Source organism: Ahaetulla prasina, chromosome 3 (genome assembly GCF_028640845.1).
Source record: "Ahaetulla prasina isolate Xishuangbanna chromosome 3, ASM2864084v1, whole genome shotgun sequence".
Taxonomy (NCBI): Eukaryota; Metazoa; Chordata; class Lepidosauria; order Squamata; family Colubridae; genus Ahaetulla; species Ahaetulla prasina.
In genome coordinates this window covers 130,580,964-130,606,595 of record NC_080541.1, presented here as the reverse complement: position 1 = coordinate 130,606,595, position 25,632 = coordinate 130,580,964, and the positions used below count along the sequence as shown (strand labels likewise).

The following is a 25,632-nucleotide window of genomic DNA, read 5'->3' as shown; positions in this document are numbered from 1 at the left end:
CACATTTTAAAGTTTGCAAAGATTGAGAAACAGCGCCTCACAACACTATTCCCCTTCAACATTCTTCTTCTCCGGATTTTGCCCTCTAGGAATCTTCCAGTTTTATCAAGCATTCTACCTATTGCAAACTTTCAGTCCAAGCCAGATTTACCAGCCAGATTTATTGTAGATAGAATAAAGTATACCGTCAATTGCCAGCAAAGGTGTCTAAATCATTTTAGCCTTTAGTTACTAATTAGAACCTCCATTATTGAGGTTCTTCCCAGAATCCTCTCTGATATGATTAGGTCATTCTGGATATTTCTGAAAATTTTGGAAACTTCATCCTATTATAACTGATTTCCCTGAAAAGGGGAAACAATACACCTATTTTGTTTTCTAAATTAAACTACATTTTTTTCTAAACACTGCTCCAGATTTGTGCATTAATCAGATTGGATTACTACTGAGGCAACCTGGACTAGATTTTGGGAATTCCAGACCAGTTTTCAAATAAAACTGATAGTCTATGTCATAATACCTACTCACTAGTGCACTAGTCTCCTCCATAAATGGGGAAAGCTTTCCTCTTCATAATGTAGCTGTGGTGCTCCAAAACAGACAGTGTGAGATATTGTGGAACAGTCTCCTCTGAGCATATATCTATATCTATCTATATCTATATATCTAGGTACATCTATCTATATATATCAGGGGTAGGATATCAGGGGTAGGATTCTGCTGGTTTGGACCGGTTTAGGCATACCGGTAGGTCCGACAATCAGCTGAGAACGAACTGGTTTTCTCCGATGATCAGCTGGGTCCACCTGCCCACCCCTGTGCTATATCTACCTTTATTTCTTTTGTTTGAAGCCCAGCTGACTGGAGTGACAGTGCGGATTGCCGCACCTCAGCTGTTTTCTTCATTGGAGCTGCAGTAGAAGGTGCTGTTTTCAAATGTACTGCACACTTCACGGATCATATGAAGTGAACTGGTTGTTATACCAGTTGAATCCCACCACTGATGTATATTTGTGTGTGTGTGTGTGTGTGTGTGTGTTTGTAGCAAAGTTTAACTAAGAATCATTCCTTTCTTCAAAGACTTGGTGGGCTTGGTATTGCTCAGTGCTTTTCATTATCCCCATTAAAGTGCCAAACAATTTGTTTTGTTTTCCTAAATTCTCCTCCGAGTGATGATCACTTTCTTATTTCTTGGCATTGCTATCTGTCAAAAGTAGACTGGCTTCCTTTTTTGCTTTGTGTTGTGGGGGAAAAAAGTTGGGTATCTTTTCCCATCCTGAGCCATTGATTTTCAACAGAATAAGCTCATTGATTTAATAGATGTGAGAGTTAGTTATCCTATTATATAGAATTGTACAGTCCCTGTTACACAATCTGTAAATGATGTATACATCTTTATTTGTTTTTTTATGGGCAAAGTCAACTGAACTATGAATGTGATTCAGTTGTCATTGATCTATGCAGTAACCCTTGTCCTCTGTAAAATGCCCCCTCACAACCTAAATAGCTAGGAATGTAAAGGACTTTATTTTAAAACCAAGGTGTTAAAGCTGAAGAATGTTGTTTATCTTTAAACAACAAGAGCTTTCTAGAAATGAACTAATGCTTATGGAATTTAGATTTTATGTAACATTGTTGATATAATCCGATTTATTTTATTTATTTATTTATTTATTTCGATTTTTATACCGCCCTTCTCCCGGAGGACTCAGGGCGGTGTACAGCCAAGTAAAAATTCAATATATAAATATTAAAAAGAAGTTAAAAAGAAATATTATAATGTGGCCAAAATTTTAAAACCATATAAAATCTTAAAACATAAATACCCCAATAAAATTTCAATCCAGTCCCGCTTGGATAAATAGGTGCGTTTTCAGCTCACGCCGATATCTGTTTTGTGGGTGAATGAGAGGGAGAAAGAGAAAATTCAACTCATTGATGTCAGCTTTGGAAGCCATATTAGGCCGGAAGCGTCCATGCTACCACTTTCTCATGTGTGGGATTTAGTAGAGAGGTTGTCTTTAGACATAATAGCATTCTTCCTGTCGATCAAGATCAGGCCGATCCTGCACCTGGAGAAGGAGTGGTCAGAGTGCTGTCTTGAGATGGGACGGATGGTTATTGGAGCATGTGATTGAGGCGTGAGGGGATGGTTTTGGGGGTTTTGATATACTGAGGGAAAACCCGGACCTCTCAGATTCGGGTTTTCCCAGATGTGCCAGTTTACCTATTCTAGTAAATAGAACTTTGAAAAATGCTTGCTTCAGAGTTTTTACTTGGAGTTAGGGTTTTTTCCTGGAACGCTGACAATTGATTTATTCCGCATTCTAAATGATAATATGATGATTATTGTAAATTTGTTTATATGGTGTTTTTTAATTAATTTTTTACCTTATTCTCAATTGCCTTCTGCCTTTCTAATACCAATAGCAAAACCAGGGTGATCGTGATGATCACAGCAAACTACCCAAATTTATCAACCCTGCTCTGAAACCAGCTTCATTGTGGAATATTTTGGATTGGAAGCCAATTATGGGCTGAACCCTTCCTCCCAAAATAGTTTTTTTTTTTTTTACTAATTTCTACTCACATTCTATTAGTGAGTCTTTCTATGTACTATGAGAAACAGAAGAATCCTATTCTTTATACATCTCTTTCATTCTGCCCTCATTTTCTTTTGATAGCTCTATTTTATGCCTTCTGCAGAATGAAGCATGGAGGTACATTCCAGCCAAGTCTTATTCTATAACTAAGTTACAAAAATGTGCATGCTATTCATGCATCTTCCAAAGCAAAGTATATGAGAATATACACTGTCCTCAACACAATCTGCTGAATTAAAGATTCATCTGTATCAGTTTGGGTTTAGAGTGATAGTTAATGCCTCCTCTGAAATCTTTTGCTTGTTGTGGAAAATCCTCTGCAACAAAACTGTCAGATATCTCTTAATGTTATTAATAAAGCTAACAGTATGTATCTATTCATTTCACGGAAGTTCATGAAATTGCTCACACCCAGCCTTGAAACACAAAAGGAAGCATTTCACTATTTTGAACTATCTGAACTGTTTTTCAAATAGATTTTCATGGAACACTTTCCACATTGACTTGGGAGATGAAGGGCGCTTTTGCATTTATTAGAGAATCACAACTTTTCAGAGCAATATTCTAAGGCATGAACCAGGGTTATACATAACCCTGACCTGTTGCAAATTCTTCTGTGTATAATTCACTTATTATTTTCCTTTATGAAGCTTTGCATTAAGACACACACAGGCAGGTCACTTTCATTGTGATCTATTTTAACCCAACTGAGGCTCGCTAGGCGCATCAGAGACCTAGAGAGCAGGGAGAAATTTGTTAGTGGATATAGTCATACATTTTTTCAGTAGAGATTCAAAATCTGGCTGAACAGTGAAATGCTCAAGGAAATATGCAAAGTGTCTTTGTCAATATACAGAATTTATAAATAAATTAATAAAACAATTATTAATTATTATTGTTTGAGTATTATATGCATACAAACATGTATATATACTTGATCACTGCAAAATTGGTAATGCATTGATTTTGGGGAAGACAATTGTGATCCATAGGTTATGATTTTGAGATTAGGGGTCTTCCAAGAGAGATTTGTATAGCTTTTCCTTTTATTCTTTGTGGCAAAGTTGTGGTGGTAGAGTGGTTAGAATGCAGTACTACTTCTGCTGACTGCTGGCTGCCTGCAATTTGGCAGTTTGACTCTCACGAGGTTCAAGGTTGACTCAGCCTTCCATCCTTTTGAGGTCAGTGAAATGAGGACCTAGATTGTTGGGGGCAATACAGGTGAAACTCGAAAAATTAGAATATCGTGCAAAAGTTCATTTATTTCAGTAATGCAACTTAAAAGGAGAAACTAATATATGAGATAGACTTATTACATGCAAAGTGAGATAGTTCAAGCCTTGATTTGTCATAATTTTGATGATTATGGCTTACAGCTCATGAAAACCCAAATTCACAATCTCAGAAAATTAGAATATTGTGAAAAGATTCAATATTCTAGGCTCAAAGTGTCCCACCCTAATCAACTAATTAAGCCATAACATCTGCAAAGGGTTCCTGAGCCTTTAAATGGTCTTTCAGTCTGATTCAGTAGGAATCACAATCATGGGAAAGACTGCTGACCTGACAGTTGTACAGAAAACCATCACTGACACTCTCCATTAGGAGGGAAAACCTCAAAAGGTAATTGCAAAAGAAGTTGGATGTTCCCAAAGTGCTGTATCAAAGCACATTAATGGAAAGTTATGTGCAAAGGAAAAGTGTGGAAGAAAAAGGTGCACAAGCAGCAGGGATGACTGCAGCCTGGAGAGGATTGTCAGGAAAAGGCCATTCAAAAGTGTTGCGGACTTTCACAAGGAGTGGATTGAGGCTGGAGTCAGTTCATCAAGAGCCACCACACACAGATGGATCCTGGACATGGGCTTCCAGCTGCTCCTGAACAACAAACAACATCAGAAGTGTCTTACCTGGGCTAAAGAAAAAAAGAACTGGTCTGTTGCTCAGTGGTCCAAAGTCCTCTTTTCTGATGAGAGCAACTTTTGCATCTCATTTGGAAACCAAGGACCCAGAGTCTGGAGGAAGAATGGAGAGGCACACACTGCAAGATGCTTGAAGTCCAGTGTGAAGTTTCCACAGTCTGTGTTGATTTGGGGAGCCTTGCCACTGCTGATGTTGGTCCTGTGCTTCATTAAGTCCAGGGTCAACGCAGCCGTCTACCAGGAGATTTTGGAGCACTTTATGCTTCCTTCTGCAGACAAGCTTTATTGGGATGCTGACTTCATTTTCCAGCAGGACTTGGCACCTGCTCACACTGCCAAAAGTACCAAAATCTGGTTCAATGCCCATGGGATTACTGTGCTTGATTTTCCAGCAAACTCGCCTGACCTGAATCCCATAGAGAATCTATGGGGCATTGCCAAGAGAAAGATGAGAGACATGAGAAGAGACAATGCAGAAGAGCTGAAGGCCGGTATTGAAGCATCCTGGTCTTCCATAACACCTCAGCAGTGCCACAGGCTGATAGCATCCATGCCACACTGCATTGAGGCAGTAATTGATGCAAAAGGGGCCCAAACCAAGTACTGAGTACATATGCCTGCTTATATTTTTCAGAGGTCCGATATTGTTCTATGTACAATCCTTGTTTAATTGATTTCATGTAATATTCTAATTTTCTGAGATTGTGAATTTGGGGTTTTCATGAGCTGTCAGCCATAATCATCAAAATTATGACAAATCAAGGCTTGAACTATATCACTTTGCATGTAATGAGTCTATCTCATATATTAGATTCACCTTTTAAGTTGCATTACTGAAATAAATGAACTTTTGCACGATCTTCTAATTTTTTGTGTTTCACCTGTATGCTGACTCTGTAAACTGCTTAGAGAGGTTTGTAAAGCACTGTGAAATGGTATATAAGTCTAAATGCTATTGCTATTGTCAATAGAGCATATTCAGAATGGGACAACTCACGGCAACTGACTAAGGTTTGGATATCAGCTACCATGAATTTCATGGAGCAGGTCACAGGAAAGCTATTCATCTAATAAACAAAGTCCAAAACAGCAGCTACAAAAGACAAGAATTGCAATATAGTGCAATATGACGTAACAGTCAATGAAAGGCTGAGGTGATATAGAAAGGAGTGTGTAATACATATAGCAGCTCTTATCTTTCAGAGCTGTTGTATTGGTCCTCGTTTGATTCCTATTTCTGGTAGCTAATACTCAAACCTCATATCTACATGATTCCTTAGATTCAAATTCATTCATCTATCCTTCCCAATATTTTTATTTCTTGTAATAACTTAATTTTCATTGTATTTACACAGACTGAATTCTTTCCATGGGTATTAAGAGTTGATAATAATAGTGATTAGAAAGCCATGGTTCAGAATAACCATTGCTTTCTTGTTCCATATTCACTTGGAACTAATTCAATTTCTACCAATGTCAACCTAGTATCACCTATCTCAGGAAATAGTTGAGTCATTTTTCAGACTGAATTTTAGTGTTCCTACAGCACTTTTCTTCTTGAAGTGAGCATAAAGAAGTAGCTGAAGCTTATTTACATTCCTATGTGTCTAGTAGAATTCCTAATCCACTGGATTTGCCATTGTCTTTTTCACAAGGAAGGACAAGTATTCCCTGAAATATAATAAAATATTATTTGATATATTTTTTCTATAGTTGAATAATCTACCTGATTAGTTCTATTCTATAAAGCCTAGATTTTTGTGCTACTAAATACATTCCAGGACACTTTTTTTTGGGGGGGGGTGTCAATGAATATTAAAGATATGACCTCTGACGCTTACTTACCAGTGTAGTTACATGCACAGAATGTGATGTTGCATCTGATTGTGGTTATCTTTTTGCAGCAAAGAATCCAAGCTCTCGCTTCTATACAAGGACAAATCACCTTACCATAATATAGAAGGCCTTTAGATAGCATATTGTCTTTCATGAATTTTAAGTCCTTCTGACTCATCTTTCTGTGCTTTTCTGTGACTATCTTACAATGATTCAGACAGAATAGAATTTTATTGGCCAAGTGTGATTGGACACACAAGGAATTTGTCTTGGTGCATATGCTCTCAGTATACATAAAAGAAAAGATACGTTCATCAAGGTACGACATTTACAACACAATTGATGGTCAATATATCAATATAAATCATAAGGATTGCCAGCAACAAGTTATAGTCATACAGTCATAAGTGGAAAGAGATTGGTGATGGGAACTATGAAACGATTAATAGTAGTGCAGATTCAGTAAATAGTCTGACAGTGTTGAGGGAATTATTTGTTTAGCAGAGTGATGGCCTTCGGGAAAAAACTGTTCTTGTGTCTAGTTGTTCTGGTGTGCAGTGCTCTATAGCATCGTTTTGAGGGTAGGAGTTGAAACAGTTTATGTCCAGGATGCGAGGGATCTGCAAATATTTTCACGGTCCTCTTCTTGATTCGTGCATTATACAGGTCCTCAATGGAAGGCAGGTTGGTAGCAATTTTTTTTTCTGCAGTTCTAATTATCCTCTGAAGTCTGTGTTTTTCTTGTTGGGTTGCAGAACCGAACCAGACAGTTATAGAGGTGCAAATGACAGACTCAATAATTCCTCTGTAGAACTGGATCAGCAGCTCCTTGGGCAGTTTGAGCTTACTGAGTTGGCGCAGAAAGAACATTCTTTGTTGTCCTTTTTAATGATGTTTTGATGTTAGCTGTCCATTTGAGATCTTGCGATATGATAGAACCCAGAAATTTGAAGGTTTCTACTGTTGATACTGTGTTGTCAAGTATTGTGAGAGGTGGAAGTATGGAAGGGTTTTTCCTAAAGTCTACCACCATTTCTACGGTTTTGAGTGTGTTCAGTTCCAGATTGTTTTGGTTGCACCACAAGGCTAGTCGTTCGACCTCTTGTCTATATGCGGATTCGTCATTGTCTCGAATGAGACCAATCACTGTTGTGTCATCTGCGAACTTCAGTAGCTTAACAGATGGATCATTGGAGATGCAGTCATTGGTATACAGAGAGAAGAGAAGTGGGAAGAGCACACAGCCTTGGGGGGCCCCTGTGCTAATTGTACAGGTATTTGATGTGATCTTGCTTAGCTTCACCTGCTGCTTCCTGTTTGTTAGGAAGCTTGTGATCCACTTACAAGTCTGTTCCGGTACCTGTAGCTGGTTTAGCTTAGTTAGAAGAATGTCTGGAATGATGGTATTGAATGCTGAACTAAAGGTATTTCAGGTAAATCAAATATTTTTTTATTTTTTTATTAATTATTTATTTGCCACATTTTTATTTTTATTTTTATTAATTATTTATTTGCCACATAATAGATAAGTACCTGAAATCAGTAAAGATTTCAGGTACTTATCTATTATGTGGCAAATAAATAATTGACATTTGTTATTTGTCAAATGGAGTGGAGCTAAAAAATTATATTCACAGGATATATAAATTATATCCACTCATTCATAGTCTGTGTATACTTGACAGAGTTTGCATTAGAGGGAAATTAAAAGCTTGGAGCCAGAGCCAGACATATGATAAATAGAGAAATGAAATAGATAGATAGATGATTGAAAGATCGATAGAGATATGCACTCATGTATAAATACATTTTGTATGAATATGTACAGAGACATTAATTAATTCATTCCTGGGAAATGACAGTAAAAAAGATCTGCAGCTGTTTCATTAGTTATGAGCCACATATTCTGCTCATAATTAAGAAGCAGAATTGAAATTAAGAAGTGGTATGCAATGATATTTTTGAGATGAGCAGGCAAAAAACATCTAACCTTTATGATTGTGAAACTATATTTTGGGAAAATGCCATATTTAGCTACCTGTGCATGGAATCATTGCCTTCTGATTCTTGCAACATAAGCATATATAAAAGTTATTTCAGAATATTCTATGCTACATTTAAAAGAAAAATAATAGTTCAGTTTATCTCGTACACTTGACTGTATATGCACACAGTTCTTCAAATAGATCTGCACAAGAATGTAGAATTATTAATAGTGGAAGGTCTGGTAATGTAAGAATCACATTTCATAAAAACAGATGGATCTGGGGAAAGATTCTCATCCTTCATATATTAGCATTTTGGCACTCAGTTAATATTTAAGAAAATATATTTCTTTTTTTTTTATTCAAAGAAAGCGGCTAACAAAGAAAAAGATGAGTCGAATAAGCAATGTGTAGCATAGAAAATGAATGGATCAGCACCTTACAGAGAAGAATGTGGTATTTTCAGTATAAGGGAAATCACAAGAAAATTTAATACATGAAAGGTCACAGATAGAAGGACAAATTTAAGGGTAAAGGTTGAGTGGTTTCTGAAATGAAAGCCATCAGACAGTTCCCTCTTGGCTTAGCAGTCGAGAAAGAGCAAAAGAATAAGTTATTAAATTATTACCAGCTGCAATGTAGCAATCCAAATGTGAGTTCACTTTGAGATGGTTAATGGGATAATGTACAAAGGATCACAGCTCTGGAAAAATAGGCAGGACAGCATAAAATGACATCACTGAAAGAGGAACTGTATTAATGCATCCAGAAAAAGAGCATGAATAACAAGAGATATGAGTAAATATGGACCGCCTTTTTGTTTTGGGCATTCCTTTAAATGAAATGGTAGCATTATTTGAACCGAGAGAACTTTGATTATGTTTCTACAACCTGGTTTTAGGTTTAGTTAGACAGAGGTCTTAAGTGGATGCAAAGAGACTTAAGGGAATAGGAATTGAAACTGTAATGAGTCCAGCTTTTATTTTGCTTTTCAGTGCCATTGTAGCTTTGAATGGTCATTTAAAAAATGATTGTATGTACAGAATTACACACACACACACATATATATATTACTTTGAATATTTTTTATATTTATATTGCTTTATTTTACTCTGTAATATTTTTAATGAATGGTCATTAAAAATGATTGTAAGTCAAGGATTATATAGAGAAACAGAAAGAGAGAGTTTTTGTACTTTCAGACTTACAAGATTCTGTTAATGTAGCCTTACAATAAAGTAGTCTTAACTCATCTGGTCTTGCTTTCTTTGTGGTTTACCCATGAAGCCTGACAAATAGACATGTTCTTGCAAAGTCCCTAACATTTCAAAGACTGGAATTGAACAGCAACACTAGTAGATTGCTGGAATCTAGGAGGTAAATAAACAAAACACATCTTTATCTTCTCTGCAGTACTCTATCACAAACATGGTTCAGAGCAGTGGTGGAATTCAATTTTTTTTACTACCGGTTCTGTGGGCATGGTGTGGTGGGTGTGGCTTTGTGGGCATGGCAGAGGAAGGATATTGCAAAATCTCCATTCCCACCCCACGCTGGGGCCAGCCAGAGATGGTATTTGCTGGTTCTATGAAGTACTCACAATGTCCGCTACTGGTTCTCTAGAACCTGTCAGAACCTGCTGAATAGCACCCCTGGTTCACTGCCATTTTTCTCTTCTCTGATTCAAAGTCATCTCTCCTTCTCCTCACCCTCCTCCTCCTCCTCCTCCTCATGTCCAGATAAAGGACAAACATAAACATACAAAAAAACATAGCATTTAATGGTTATCCTAATTATCATTCTTTGGTTATGTCAGAAGTTACAAGATATAAAGAGAATAAATGGAAAATGTAAATGTGTTCCCATACATCCTCATTATAAAGCAACATTATGCATTCACAGTGCATTAAAACCAAATGACTCTTGTATGAAAATCTGTGAGGGATATTTCTGTGACCCTCCTTGTGGAATCAAACTAAAGTTTCAATTAATCCAACACAATCAACAGAGAAATCCCAAAGTGATGATTGCCATCATTCCCAGAAGTATTTGAGTAGCTATTCTGTTAAATACTAAGCAATGTTGTATATGAATATTTGGCTTTAATCAGCAAAGCAAATTCATTGGCTGGGTCAAGACTGTTATATGTGATTTGTTTCTTTTGTCAAAACAGGGAAACATGATATTCAAACATTTTTAATTGTATTTGCATGAGTGATATCACTTCTTTTCTATGACAGCAAAGTATCAAGGCATTGTTCACTGATATGTTAAATATTGATTGATTGATTTAAGATATGCAAGAAGAACCATCAGGCTTTGGCTGAATTTGGACATATGATTAAATAGATTTAGTGCAAAATTAATGAGATTCACCTCATGCCTTTCTGTCTCCCCTTTCTACTGTTTATTCTTCCTCAATCAACAAATTGTTATCAGTGTTAATCTAAAAAATAATAATAAAGAAATGCTTAGTCTTCAATTTGGCTCATTTCAGTTTGTGATGCCTTATCTTGGCTTGGGGAAATAATACATCAGCATTAAAATTAATCACAATTCCCATGTAGGGCATTATTGACAAATTGCAGCTAGTTGCAAATAAAAGCAAATGTTTTCAGTCTCCTTTGTAACGAAGTTGAGGGCAAAGAAGAGTAGCTATGTGCACAAAATGTTAAAATATATTTTAGCAGTGCCTTTTGAGCGTTTGATTTGGAGAGTTCTGCCCATCATAAAGGTAGATACCAGGTTGGAGAAACTGAATGAGTATAATGTTCAAACTTGGACCTCTACACACCAGAAATGTTATTGTTCTCATACATATAAAAGCAAAATGTCTTCACTTTAATGAAAAAAAAAGAGCTAATAATGAATTGCTGGTTATTCTAATGTAGTAATTTTCAACTTTTTTTTCATAAAAACCTAGGGATCTTCCAGCAACTAGCTTAAGTGTTCTTCATTTGTTAGTTTTCATGAGAAGCAACTCTCTCAAACATATTAACAATAACCAAATTGAAATGACTTTGTTCCCAAATGTCATCTTTCTCCTTGATATGATCAGAGGAAGAATGGCACACCAGTTTAGTGAACCTTTTAGTTTATACAAGCTGTTGATAATCCTCTTTAGCCTTACCACTGTTTCTTTGAAATATATGTTAATGGAAGTAATCGCCTGTAGCTACACATATTCAATAAAGAGATGTAAACTGTATGCTATAGAATATTCATCATGCTTCTTTGAAAGTTGCAGGTGTCCTTATATTTTTCAGCTGGCAATTTGATATTCCTCCTTAAAGACAGACTATTTCAACACTTATCTTTTTCCTCTTTTTTTTTCTCCAATCCATTTGTCTAAATCTGCTTCTCTAAAAGTAGTTAGACTCTTTTCATTTAGAGACTTCCAAAACAATCAAAGAAGAAGAAAGGTGGGGTAGAGAAAAGTTATTTTCTTTGACATACTTGATGCCACCTGTGTATAATTAAATTGTTCTGCTTTTTAGACCAGTATTTCATGCTGAGAAAAATCTGTCAGTCTGCTGTACAGCCCACCTCCTCCTGATTAATAACAAGTGTTAAACATAAATTTAAAAGAGAACCTATAAATTCAAAACAGAATTACACACACACACACATTTGGACAAAGTAATTTATGGTGCTTAACCTGCTCAATCTAAACTTTTGATTCTCTTATGTGAAATTCTATGTACTTTGTCGTTTTACCATCATGGCTTCTATAATTTTAAAATATTTTAAAAACAAGTATGCAAACAATGTTTTGGGGGCCTATATGTGATAAAGATCACTTACATCATTGTTCAGAATTTATAAACACATCTTAACCTTTATTACTATGAACTGTTATGTTACCTGTTCTTAGCCAAAATAAATTTTATTAAGGGTAAAATACAGAATGTCCCTAAAAGTGCAGGGATGGGAAGAAGACAGATTTTTCCAAGTTGATTCACTTTTCAATATAAATGGAAATAGTTTAAAAGATTCTTTTTCTAACCAGCTGGGGAAAGCTGGTCAAATACAAAATTATCAAATTCAAACTTCCCAAATCAACAGGAGGCAGAAGTCATGCCAAATCTGAAATATATTATTTTTTCCCTAAGTTAACTCATCCTCCATCATATCCAATATCTGTATTAAAAGAGTGAATTTTGGGTCCCATCAAAGTGATTGAGGCAAATGATTCCTGGTTAATCTTTATCTCACTGATTTCAGCATGAGCTGAAATAAAGTCTATAACACATATTTACTGTAAAGTCTTCCAGTAGGATTAATACCAAATTTCAAAAAAGTTAAGTTTTAAAAATATATAGAAAAGAAATTAGACCCTTTTTTTTCAGTCAATGATTTTTTAAAAAAAAATAAAATTAAACTGCAGTATTTTAGTCTTCAGTCTCTTCTGATATGCTAGAAAAATTGGTACACACATCTTTAAGAATAGTAATTGATGAATCAGTAACCTATAAATGACATAAAAAGTAGTCATAAAACTTATGCTTCCAGTTTGAATCCAGTTTAATATTTCATCCAGAAGTTTGACCCTCTCTTCCTTCCTTCCTTCCATTCCTTTCCTCAAAGCTAGTTTATTAATCTGTAAATCAACAATATAATTTTAAGCAGAATATTGTCAGGGTTTTTCTGATACCTATCTTTTTCATCTGTGCACAAATGACTGAATAAATATCCATTTATTTTTCTTTCTCAGGAATCTCCCATGACATACTAACCATCCATTTTCCATATTACTAGTTCCACAAAAATTGAGAAGGGTTATTTCTTCTCTCAGGTTTATAAAAATTGACTTCTTAAGGGTTTGCTGATTTCTAATCTGTAGAAAATTGAACACTACCAGAAATACTCTCCTCTTGATGAAATACTACATTTAAAAAAAAATTGCATGGTAAAATACAGTGTTATGTGTATTGGTTACAATGACCACTATTTCTTCCAGTGCCAGATGTTTTGGGAAGGAAATTTAGCCTTTTCTATATAACACAGCAAATGGTTTTCCATTCCTTTACTCACTAGGTGACGGAAACCCGGACTGGTCCTCTTGGCTGCAGTAACTATGACAACCTAGATTCTGTCAGTTCTGTTTTGGTACAGAGTCCAGAAAATAAGATTCAGTTGCAAGGTACGTGGGTGGAATTTTGTTAACTTCTTATAGGAAGATGTTTACAGGACTATTGTCATTAAACTTACAGTATGCCTAAAGAGTACATGTGGAGAATGATTTCAAATGTTCCGTTTCCCTAAGGTTTCAGCAGGTATACAGAAATCAAGATTCTGTTCAAATATGGGGTAAAATCAGGTTCAAAAAAATTGTTATAGCCATGTTCTTTACTTTAATAGTTTGGATACTATCTGATAGTACTCCAATTCATATATAGAATTATTCTAAACATTAAGGGTGTTGGATATGAGTAGCATGGTGGCCTAGTGGTAAAGACGCTCGCCTTCCACTTGGAAGGTTGAGAGTTCAATCCTAGGTAGCGGCAGAGGTTTCTCTCGCCTAGGGCATAAGGGAAAAAAATACCTGCTATGAACTCCACATAGGGTATAACCCTAATCCAAACCCTTCCTGGGTATCTCTATTCAGTCAGGGTGACTCTATCTCAAATTACAGATTATAGGATCGTAATGGAGTTCCAACACATTGAGCTGAACTATTTCTTTGTTATATATGGCAATCTATTTAAAATTGTTAAAATTTCTTGAAAAGCAACGTCTTGTTCAATCTGACTAAAAATCCTAACTACATATCACAAAGAAAAATACCACTGGCCATTGAATGCTTTTCATATCTGTATTCAAGGTCTATGCAAGTGTTGCTAATTTAACAATATGTAGTCCTGCAATGGAAGTCACTGCTAGAAATTTCATCAAGCTAATACAGTATATAATTAGAAGGAGGAAAAAATCCTCCAGCACTTTACAATAAAAATTGGGCTGGGGAATCATTGTTTGTCTCTTACTTTTAATACATTTTTGCTTGTCTGGTGCTTAGGGAACCAATGATGATATTAAAAATCCAGAGACTTTGTGTTAATCTTATTAACATTCTTTGAGTTTCCTTCAGGGGTTTTATAGAAATTTGGCAGTAGAATTGTCTCCAACTTCAAGGCAAATACAGAAAAGTGTTTCAAGGGAAATTAAAGGTTTCTAATAAGAGTAGAAAAAAAAACAATATTCCTCAGATTGTCAGTGAATTCCACCTAAATATATATTTGAGAAGAGAAAATGCAGAGGACTAAAATTCTGAGAAATGAGAATAGAATTAACAATGTATTTTAGAAAAAGATTAATTAATACAATGGTATATATCAGGGGTGTCAAACTGGTGGCCTGTGGGCTGGATACGTCATGCACAGTCCATGCCCACCCCAGCTCTGTGAAGGGAAAAAATGTCGCTATACATCATGTGATGGCAACGTCACACAGCAAGTTTGACATCTGCGTTATACATTAACATGATTAAGAAAATCCATTAAGGTTATTCATGGTCAGAACAGAGGGTTTTGTTGTTGTTTTTGTTGTTGTTGTTGTTGTTCTTTGGGGGAAAAAATTATTTAGTGTGTACAAAAGATGTCAGGAAAGCCACCCCCAGTCAGTTACTACCATATGAGGTCTGATAACATGGACTAATGTTATGCTTTCTCCAGAATGCAGCAATATGCATAGGTTTCTAATAGAGATGGTGGGCTGCTAGTTAAACTTTTATTTGGTTCTGAACATGGGTTATCTGAAATTTATTTTCCAGCTCTTGGGATAGACAGTGGGAACTATTTTTTGTTGGAATTGATGGATGAAACACAAAATTTCCCCTTTTCTTCTCATGTAATAGGACAGCCAATCTTGAATATCCCATTGTATGCCTGATATTTTAGGGCATACTACACTACACTTTGATAGATGATCCTGTCATTTTCTTTGGGGCTCATATCTCCGTTGTGTTTATGGAAGTTATTTGCTGTTCAGATGCTGTTCTCACTATGCTCGACATAATATTTATCAGTAAAATGCTTAGAAAATTATTATATCAATTGTAGTCTCATTTTGTTACATATCATTGTACCATAATTCTGTCAAAATGATCACATATACAACAGTCTTTTAAAATTCACATCATAGTCATCATTGCCTTGACAAACAACAATTTTAACATATTTTGCGAAATTTTCCAAAAATAACGCAAAGTTTATTTTTATATTTTTCCAGCAATACCTTTAAATAGACATTTTATTGTACTGTGTAATATTGCATATTTATTATATATCTTTCAGCAAGCCAACTTTCTCCAAAAATTCATGCATTAATTTGTTTGGTCTTTGGTCAAGATGTACTACAAACGTTTGCAAAATATGTCAACAAAAACAAGAATATAATAAGCATGTAAACATAAAAAATGGTTGATTTTTCATGTCACTGTCATCCACTGAGAGTAAGTAGACTGGCTTGTTCCAGTCTAAAAAAAGTTTAAAACATTTCACTATGACCAATTATTGTGCAATTTGCATTGGATTCACTCAAATAGTGTCCAACCACTCCTTCTTGTTGTTTGGCCTGGAAACTGAGAGGTATATGTGAGAAAAACCATATACAATTATTTCTACCCATTCAGCTACATTGCATTATTTTAATTAGAAATAATGGTTTTGAAGGAGTTAAAAGAATTAGAATATGATCCTGTTTTGGGGCCAAAATATATTGCTGTATTAGCGCTCCAAAGACCAACAAAACTATATTCAGACAACAAATAATGAATATTGTGTTCAGAACCCATTAAGCATGACAAGATTCTTAAACATCTGTTTTTTTAAAATCAGCAAAATTTTTGCTGATTTTTGTTGTCCTAGCACTATCTCTTTGGATGGGTCAGTCGTCAATAAAGCAGAGTACCCATGTCCAAGTGGATTTATTCATTGACCAACCTATCATTCAACAATTGAGTTTCCTCTGCCTGATTTCCATGTAATACTTGCACAGAATAGGCAGGGATGGAAAATCCTTTATAATAAAACCAAAACTGTGTGAATAACCTCAACATTCAGAGAAATATAAGAATAGGACAGGAATCCAAAGGCCATATTTGTCAGACTTCCCTTTTCAAATACATAGAGAAGACAGAAATTGTGGTGCAATCCATAAGAATATATACAACAATGTTTTTTTTTTCAAATGATAGCCCTGAATTTAGAATAACGTCATACTGTAATATTATGCCAAAGAATATTCTGGCTCTATTTTAAGTTACATTTCTTAATCAGTATGAATTTATTAGATTTTTTGTATTCATCCTTTATTACTTGGTAAATAACTCAAGGTGGTGAGATACCTAATGCTCCTTCCTCATCCAATTTTCTGCACAACAAACTAATGAAGTGGGTGGACTGAAGGAGAGTAATTGGCCCAAAATCATCCAGTTGGCTTTTGAGTATGTGCATGTTGCCTTGAGTTATTTATAAAAAATGATAAAGGTGGAATATAAATAATTAAATTCCTGGCATAGGCTACATACCTGGCAATTAGTTTGATGCCTTCTCACAATGTTCCAAAATGTTTATTAATTGCATTGATCAATTTTGCTGCAAGCACCTACATGGCAAAACCGGGGGAGGGGGGCATTTCTCACAGTCAAAGCAATATCAGAAATCTATTTCCTTTTTTGACAGTCTTCATGAACGAGAAATTCTCTAGTGAGAATTTCATAAAATTGGACAGATAAGTGAAACATCTGGCTACAACAACACTTCACAAAAAATGATTTGATCATTCTTTTCCTCAGTTTAGTCTTGGGATTAGGGATGCTCCTTCACACAGGTACCAAATCATTTTTGTGGGAAGAGATTCCTTGGGTCTACTCCCATGCTACTGAAAAGTAGAATTCCTGATCTATCGGTTTTGATATTTATTAATTACTATTGTTCAATAAACACCCCAGCATCATAGTATTATTCTGAGGTAACATCTTCCCTGCTGTGGATCAGAAATGATTTTCAAGAAACTTGATCAAAAGATACATTTGAAGATACATTTTTAACAATAGGAATATGAATAAAAAGAGCATCATTCCTGAATAAAATGATTGTGCAGATTTTTTTTTAAAAAAATTAATTTTATCAATAATACTGTACAAACATGGGCAGAACTCACACTTCAAGTACAATGATTTGAAGTGATCCTTGCACTATTGTCAGTAATCTGTAACAAAAAGCTACTCAAGGAAGTTTTGTCTTGGCACATAGGTTAAATGTTGTTTCAAAGAATCTGTATATGTTTAATGTGTTTAAAAGTGGAGAATAAAAACATTGTGATGTTTTTCTTTCTAGTAGAGCTATTTTTCAGTAGATTCACTAAAAAAACCAGTTACCAGGTTCCCCTTGGCATGTGAAAAATCATCCTCTAGCAATCAATTACAAAAATGCTTCTCTTCCCCAGGAGGGTTTGACTTTGTCACAAGTCATAAAAAATGATAAGTTAGTTGTTTGATTGCCTTTAAATCTGTGACCTAACATCTTCTATGGACCTATTGATTGTAGATAGAATTAAATCTAAAGAATTGGTTAAGCTCTGAGGAAACTATCCCACTTATTAAGATAAATTGTTTCTTGTTCTCCTTCTCTTCCTCCTCCATTAAGGTCTTCAGCTTATCCTGCCCGAATATTTGCAAGAGAGGTTTGTGCAGGCAGCTCTGAGCTACATTGCATGCAATTCAGAGGGAGAATTTATCTGCAAGGACAACGATTGTTGGTGTCAGTGTGGGTCCAAATTCCCAGAATGCAACTGTCCATATATGGATATTCAAGCTATGGAAGAGAGCCTGCTACGCATCAGTGAGACATGGAATACTTACAATAGTGATTTCGAAGATTCAGGTGTGATGTTTTCACATAGTATATATCATTTTATCATTGTCCTGTGATTCTATAATGACATCATTATTACTCTGTGACCAGAAATGATGTATGGAATGGTGGATTATGTGCATTGCATTCATTAGTAGTAATGAATAAGGATGCAGCATATCTCAGTGGAGCATATGTGTAAGAACTACCGTATTTTTCAGAGTATAAGACACATATTTTTCCCCCTAAAAGAGGCTGGAAATTTGGGTACATCTTATAATTCAAATGTAGCTTTTTTGAAGCTTTTTTTCAGCCCTAACAAGGCCCTAGCAAGTGAAGTGATCTCCGTGCTTTGCTTGCTTTTCTCATTGCTGCTCTATCTCAGCTGTGCTTTAGAAGCTGTTTTTCAGCCCTAATGAGGCGCTAGCAAGTGAAGCGATCTCCGTGCTTTGCCTGCTTTTCTCATTGCTGCTCCCTCTCAGCTGTGCTTTAGAAGCTGTTTTTCAGCCCTAACGAGGCACTAGTGAGTGAAGTGATCTTCCGAGCTTCGCCTGTTTTTCAGTTGTGCTTTATAAGCTTTTTTTTATCCCCAAGCAGGGGATAAAAAGCATGCATGCTCAAAACCAACAAACTAATGTGCTGAAGCTGACCAGACTAAGGATGCTAGCCAGATGAATTCCTGGTAGGCAGATTTTTTTTCCTATTTTCCTCCTCAAAAACTAAGCTGCATCTTATACTTCAGTGTGTCTTATACCCCCAAAAATACGGTGTTTTATTTGGTTCCATTTTTGAGGACATTCTTGGCTGGCCAAATTTGCCTTGATTTGATATGTGGGTTGTCATACTATTTTGTTAGGCATTTCCATGGATTCTACACTATAACTTGGAGAGTGATACTCTGCAAAGTCCATTAGCGTTGCTCATTGTGTCATAACAAAATGTTTATAAGGGGTGGAAATAAGTAAATGATTTTGAAAGTAGTAGGGAGAATGAGACCAAGCATCCAAGGCTCAGGGGAATTGTGCAAGAGTTACACAAAGACTTTCAAGGGTAGACTGAGGAGAGCATATGAGGCCGCTTTTAAAGTCTATAGAAGCATTATACTACTCCCGTGTTGGTGAACCTATGGAACATGTGCGGAAGCGGCACACAGAACCATCCCACGAGGGATGCGCAGCCTCACTGGCTACTCTTCTGCATTCCTGTGCACCCACACACACACCGGTCAGCTGGACTTCATGCACGCAGGAGCACCAAAACCCAGAAGAGCAGTGTTCCATCGTGCATGCGCAAGCCAGCACCTGAACTTCTGGTTTACGTCACACGCAGGTGCAATGGCCAGCTGTTCATTGGGTGCGTGTCCATGCTGGAAACTGGAAGTTTGGGTGCCGGCTCACACATGCACAACGGAACGCTGCTCTTCTGGGTTTCGGCGCTCCCATGTGCAGAAAGGCCAGCAAGGCCGCATGGTCCAGGCGGGTGGTTTTGTATCCCATTTCAAGCATGCAGGTCAGCACGCGGTGATGTAAAAGGTTAGCTATCACTGCACTACTCCCATAATTTATATGGGAGCGGATATAGGAGATTCAATCTCAATGCATTGCAACACAAACCCTAAACAAACTTCTACAAGTGTCTCTTTCTCAGATCAAGGATCATGGCAAAAAATAAAATAAAAAACCCAAGTGTAAATTGAATGCTACCTTCTGCTACCTTGAGCAAAGTTGCATTCTTGGATAAAAGCAATGCTGGTAACTTGAGGAATGATCAGTGAAAGAAGCAATGACTGTGCAGCAGAAATAGGGATAATTAGCAGAAAGTTTTGAGACATTCTCTATAAAAGCTCTGTGCGTTAGGGAATGTGTATGTGCTTGTGTGTACGTGTATTCATATTCCTAATTGATTTAAAAATGAACAAGCAGATTACTGATTAATATGTCCAAAATTCCTACATAATTGAGATGGGTTTTGTATCATATGGTCAGTTAGAAGTCTGCAAGAAACTCCAACCGACACCATTTCCAATTTAGCATGAAATGGTCTTCATCGCATATTCACTTTTTACCCAGATGCCACAGTTGTACTGATGACCTTTTTACCTATAAAAAGAAAAGTGACTCCACTATTAGAATCCTATCAAAATGTAGTAAAGGCAGATCAGAACACCTTGTAGAAATACAGTCTGATGGCAGCAAAGATCCAGATGAGGATTTAACTGCCTTCAGTCATCACTTATGACTGACTCGGCCATACCAGTTATCTCCTGAAGAAGGTCTCTCTACCTGCTATTGCCATTTTGCCCTTTTCAGACTAGTATCTTGAGGGGAGCAAACCTTTAAATACCATGAAAGCTTAATTGCATTCAGCTATTGTGACCTTTACGATTATGAGATATATTTTGAAATCAGGCTTTCCATAGCCTGTTTTGCACTCTCATCAAGGATTTAAAAGGAAGTTGGCAGAACGAGAGATTTTGCTAGATCAGTTACACTGAGGAGATCTGTGTTTTGTGGTTTGTTATTGTATATGAGGGTTTCTAAAGAAATGTGTAAGTAAGTTCTCAAATGTGTAGAACAGGAAGATTAAGTGTTCCTCAGGTGATATATTTTGCATAAATGAGAGGAATTTAAATCAGTCTTTCTCATGTACATACCAACCAGATGAAATAGGTTACAATTCCATCATCCCCAAGCAATAAGCCAATGACCACCTTATTTGGAAATGATGAGAACTGTAACTGAATTTATCTAGATGGTTCCAAATTTGGTAAGTCTGATCTACGTATATGTTTTGGAGATATATATTATGATATTATGTGAAATTCTCTGTTCTCTATTTTTTCTAGATGTGATATGTCACATCAGATTTCTGATAAAGGAAATAAAAATACAGTTTAAAATTGGTTGATAAAAATCAGGGCCATAGTGTGGAAAACTATGTATGATGCTGGAACTCTATTGATTTTTCATGTGATTTACTTTGCTTTATTTTTCTATCAGGTTCTAGAGATGGATAGATGGATGGATGGATGGATGGATGGATGGATGGATGGATGGATGGATGGATGGGTGGATGGATGGACCTCCCCGTAAGGAATGTTTAAGTCCTGGTTATGATTTGAGCAATAACATGAAAGGCCATCATTTGGAAGGAGCACTTTCCAAAAACAGCACCCATAAGGGTGTTGCTGCACCACAAGATCTTCCTCACATATTCTGCCAGACTCCTTGGATTTCATAGTTTTGCTATGAATAGTCAGCAATTAGTGCTGACTATTATTATACTTTGAAAGTGGTTTGAGGGGGTGGCAGATAATAAGCATGAACTACATGTTTGTTTGTGCATAAGCCTGAAAATACATAACAAACCCTTGATTTTGTGAATTGTGCTCTACTGAAGAAAGATAAAATTCCTCCCTCCCTCCCGCCCTCCCGCTCCTGATGTCACACATAGGCAGAGCAAAATCATAGATGAATGAATTAAAAGAAAGTGGGGGCAACACTCTCCATTTTTTCTTTCCTTTTGTTTTTCTTGTCATCTAATCCAGGGGTCTCCAACCTGGGCAACTTTAAGACTTGTGGACTTCAACTCCCAGAATTCCTCAGCCATCAAATCTTCCTTCTCATTAGCAAAGCTGTCTGAAGAATTCTGGGAGTTGAAGTCCACAAGTCTTAAAGTTGCCCAGTTTGAAGACCCCTGATCTAATCCATTGCCAAAGGAGGAAAAATAGTGACTGCCCTTTCCAGATGTTTGAACTGCTTGCTTGCTGAGGTTTTTTGAAGTTAAACTAACAGGTAGAAAATACAGCTAAGATTTATAATATTAGTTGCAGGTAGTAAGAAATTTCAAATGCATACCAAATGTGATGCATTTGGGCTTCTAAAGGGAGGAGAGGAAAAAACCAAATACATTGTAAATATACATTGTACATTGGAAACACAAACTATTTATTCAAACATTGATCACTCGTACCCATATGGAAATCAACAAGCAACTCTGAAAATGCCAGATAATAAATTTCAAATTAGTTTGGCCTTCTTTCTCCCATTCTCACCAGGAACTCATTTTCTAGTATAATTAAATCCCTGTCTTCCCTACTCCTTTGAAAAATGCAAATTATTCTTTTCCACTTCAGTGAACTGAAATCGGAGCTCTTTCAGAATGTTTGCACAGATCCATCTGCTTGCTTCTTATTGTTATCTTCTACACACAGCCATATCTTGTAGCCTTCCGATTTAGTAACTTCCCTTGCAAAATTAACAGCTGTTTGATCAAAAATCCACACTGATGCTGCTCACCCTAAATTAGCATGCCTCATTAGTATCCCAAGGAATCTGGATGAATTAAAGCTCTTAATTTTCTAGAAAGGAACTAATAATAAAAAAGAACAATAGGGTGTGGGTTGGGAGTAAGCCATTTCATTCAAATGCTACTTGATAAAAACACTCAGGTATTTGAAAACTGTCACATTTAATATCCTTTCTCCATACATATAAGTTTTATACATTTGGATATTAGGTTGTTGTTTTTTTAATGCCACTGCTTAGGTAGACAAACAGCAGCACCTATGCAAGACAGAAATGTCAGCAAATTTGAGGAAGCCATAAGCTTTTCAAAATATTAAAAAAAAACAAAACACCAAAACCCTATCCTTGGAGATCCCTCTGCAAAATAAAATAAAAATGATCTCCTTAGACTGAAGCATCACAGTGGGAGTGGAATGCTAAAGACAATGGAAATTAGTAAGGGTCTTAGCAAGGGCGGAAGTTAGCATCAAGTGATTGGAATTCTCAATAAGAAATCCCCACTTTAACATTGTTACAATACTCACATTTTAAATACACTCTTCTTTTTTCATTTCTGAAGAGAAATTGCAGCACAACTTTTGAGATAGGATTAACTATAGATTGCTATCATGGACGTCCTGTAGACAGTGGTCAAGGCTCCTAACTGGCTCTATACCTCTTTAATACGGAATTGTTCTACTATCAAATATTATTTGATACTAGTAGAACAATTCAGTGAGATACTTGAGCGAGAGATCCTAAGGCAAGAGTGTCAAACTGGATTTCTTCGAGGACCAGATCAGCATTGTATTTCTACTCCATGGGCCGGCCAGGAGGGGGAGATGGAACGGATGTCTCCTGCAGCATCCTTACAGCCAAAATGGAAGACCAATCCAGCCAATCCGTTTTCAGCCTGGACAGCCTTCCTGCAGCACCCTCCAGCCAAAACAGGGCATGGGTGGACCATATGCAGCCACCACCCCCGTGCCCCATTTTGGCTGCACGAAGCACCGCAGTCTGGTCCTTTGCTATTTCCAGGCCAGCCCCATGGCCCATATTTAAGCACCAGGTGGGCCAGATCTGGCCCACAGGCCTTGGGTTTGACACCCCTGTCCTAAGGTATTTTATTGTTGTTGTTAGTTGAAAAGTCGTGCCTGACCCATCGTGACCCCATGGACAACATTCCTCCAAGCCTTCCTGTCCTCTACCATCCTCTGGAGTCCATTTAAGCTCATGCCTACCGCTTCAGTGATTCCATCCAGCTACTTCATTCTTTTCCGTCCCCTTTTTCTTTTGCCCTCAATATTTCCCAGCATTAGGCTCATCTCCCGTGAGTCCGTCCTTCTCATTAGGTGGCCGAAGTATTTGAGTTTCATCTTCAGGATCTGGCCTTCTAAAGAGCAGTCAGGATTGATCTCCTCTAGGACTGACCGGTTTGATCACTTACAGTCCAAGGGACTCGCAGGAGTCTTCTCCAGCACCAGAGTTCAAAAGCCTCAATTCTTTGGTGCCCAGCCTTTCTTATGGTCCAACTTTCACAGTCATACATTGCAACTGGGAGAACCATAGCCTTGACTTACATGCAATTTTGTTGGCAGGGTAATGTCTCTGCTTTTTAGTAAGCTATCTAGATTTGTCATAGCTTTCCTCCCCAGGAGCAAGCGTCTTTTAATTTCTTGGCTGCAGTCCTCACCTGCGGTGATCTTGGAGCCTAGGAAAATTGTTCAAATGTGGCAACTGGCAAAAAGACATACTAATCTCTTACATTTATTTAGTTGGATCTAAGAAATACATTATCTCAAGCATTTCTGCTACAGGATCAGGAAAGGTATTGCACTTTTGAAGGATTCAACAAGCAGCTCTGGAAAAGTTATAGGGATGCTTCTATTTCAAGAAGATATACCAATCAACATAAACATAAACTTCTCTCTATGTGGGCAATTTCCAAATGACAAGTGAACAAATGAAGATAGCATATAGATATGTATTTCCATTTTTAACATTTTTCTTTTGTGGCTTTTCTTTAAAGTCATGTATATGTTAAAAGCATTTTTCATTATTTTTGCTGGGGATGTAGTGGCACAACCGCTTAATGAAACTGGATCAGAAGTGGTCTCCACTCCCACCTGTTCAAGCCCAGCACTGTGGAATGAAGTGAGCTCCCATGTCTCATTCCTAGCTCCTGTCCATTTTGAAGTTTGAAAGCATACCATCCTTAAGTAGATAAATAGGTACCACCTTTTTAGTGGGAAATGCTAGCTGCATTCTGCATGGGTAGCAGGATCTGCTTAGACGCGATCTGCAGAAGACCAGTGAAGGGAAGCCTCAGATGATCTGACTTTCTCTAGAGCATTGCTGGCCACCTAGTGTGATGCTAGATTGCCCTCTGGTGGAACAGCAGGGCAAGAAAGGGACTAATGATTGTCAGCTGCCAGAACTTCTATTTTGTACAAACATTGTCTATGAAGATTCTCAGTCATCCAGCTCATAGTTGTCCCAAAGGTACTTTTTCAAGAGGACTGGACTTTCTTATTTTTCTAAGGAGAAACTCCACACCCATTTGCACTACTCAGGTGACCCTGAGGACACAGACAAACCTTCAAGTGGCCTCAATGACTGGGTAAAAGAATACAAATGACCAGCTGTCTGCAAATAATATAAATCCTTCCATTCCCCACCATCCAGTTGGAGCTGAAGAAGCTTCTTGGATGAGAAGCAATAGCAATTAGATCTATATACCACTTCACAGTGCTTTACAGCCATCTCTAAGTGGTTTACAGAGTCAACATATTGCCCCCAACAATCTGGGTCCCCATTTTACCAACCTGGGAAGGATGGGAGGCTGAGTCAACCTTGAGGCTGGTGAGATTCAAACTGCCAACTTGCAGGCAGCCAGCAGTCAGCAGAAGAAGCCTGCAGTACTACATTCTAACTATGGCGCCACAATGGCTCTTAAGCTAAACATCTTCAACAAAAAAAAAGAAAGTCCAGTTGCCTCTTGAAAAAGGACCTTTGTATAAACATTGGAGACTCCCTGGCCCTGTATGTGCTAAATAAATAATAGATTATTTTTGCTCAAGACTACTATCTCTATCTATCTATCTATCTATCTATCTATCTATCTATCTATCTATCTATCTATCTATCTA

General features: G+C 36.9%; 1 protein-coding gene across 2 annotated transcripts in view; it reads left to right on the top strand.

The window, feature by feature from the left end:
* Positions 1 to 25,632, top strand: part of BRINP3 (BMP/retinoic acid inducible neural specific 3) — a 282,184-nt gene that overhangs the window by 191,692 nt on the left and 64,860 nt on the right. For both annotated transcript variants that reach the window (XM_058178208.1, XM_058178210.1), the window contains 2 exons: positions 13,381 to 13,486; positions 17,991 to 18,227. In XM_058178208.1, coding sequence (XP_058034191.1) covers positions 13,381 to 13,486; positions 17,991 to 18,227 — 343 coding nt within the window. The remainder of the gene's footprint in view (positions 1 to 13,380; positions 13,487 to 17,990; positions 18,228 to 25,632) is intronic.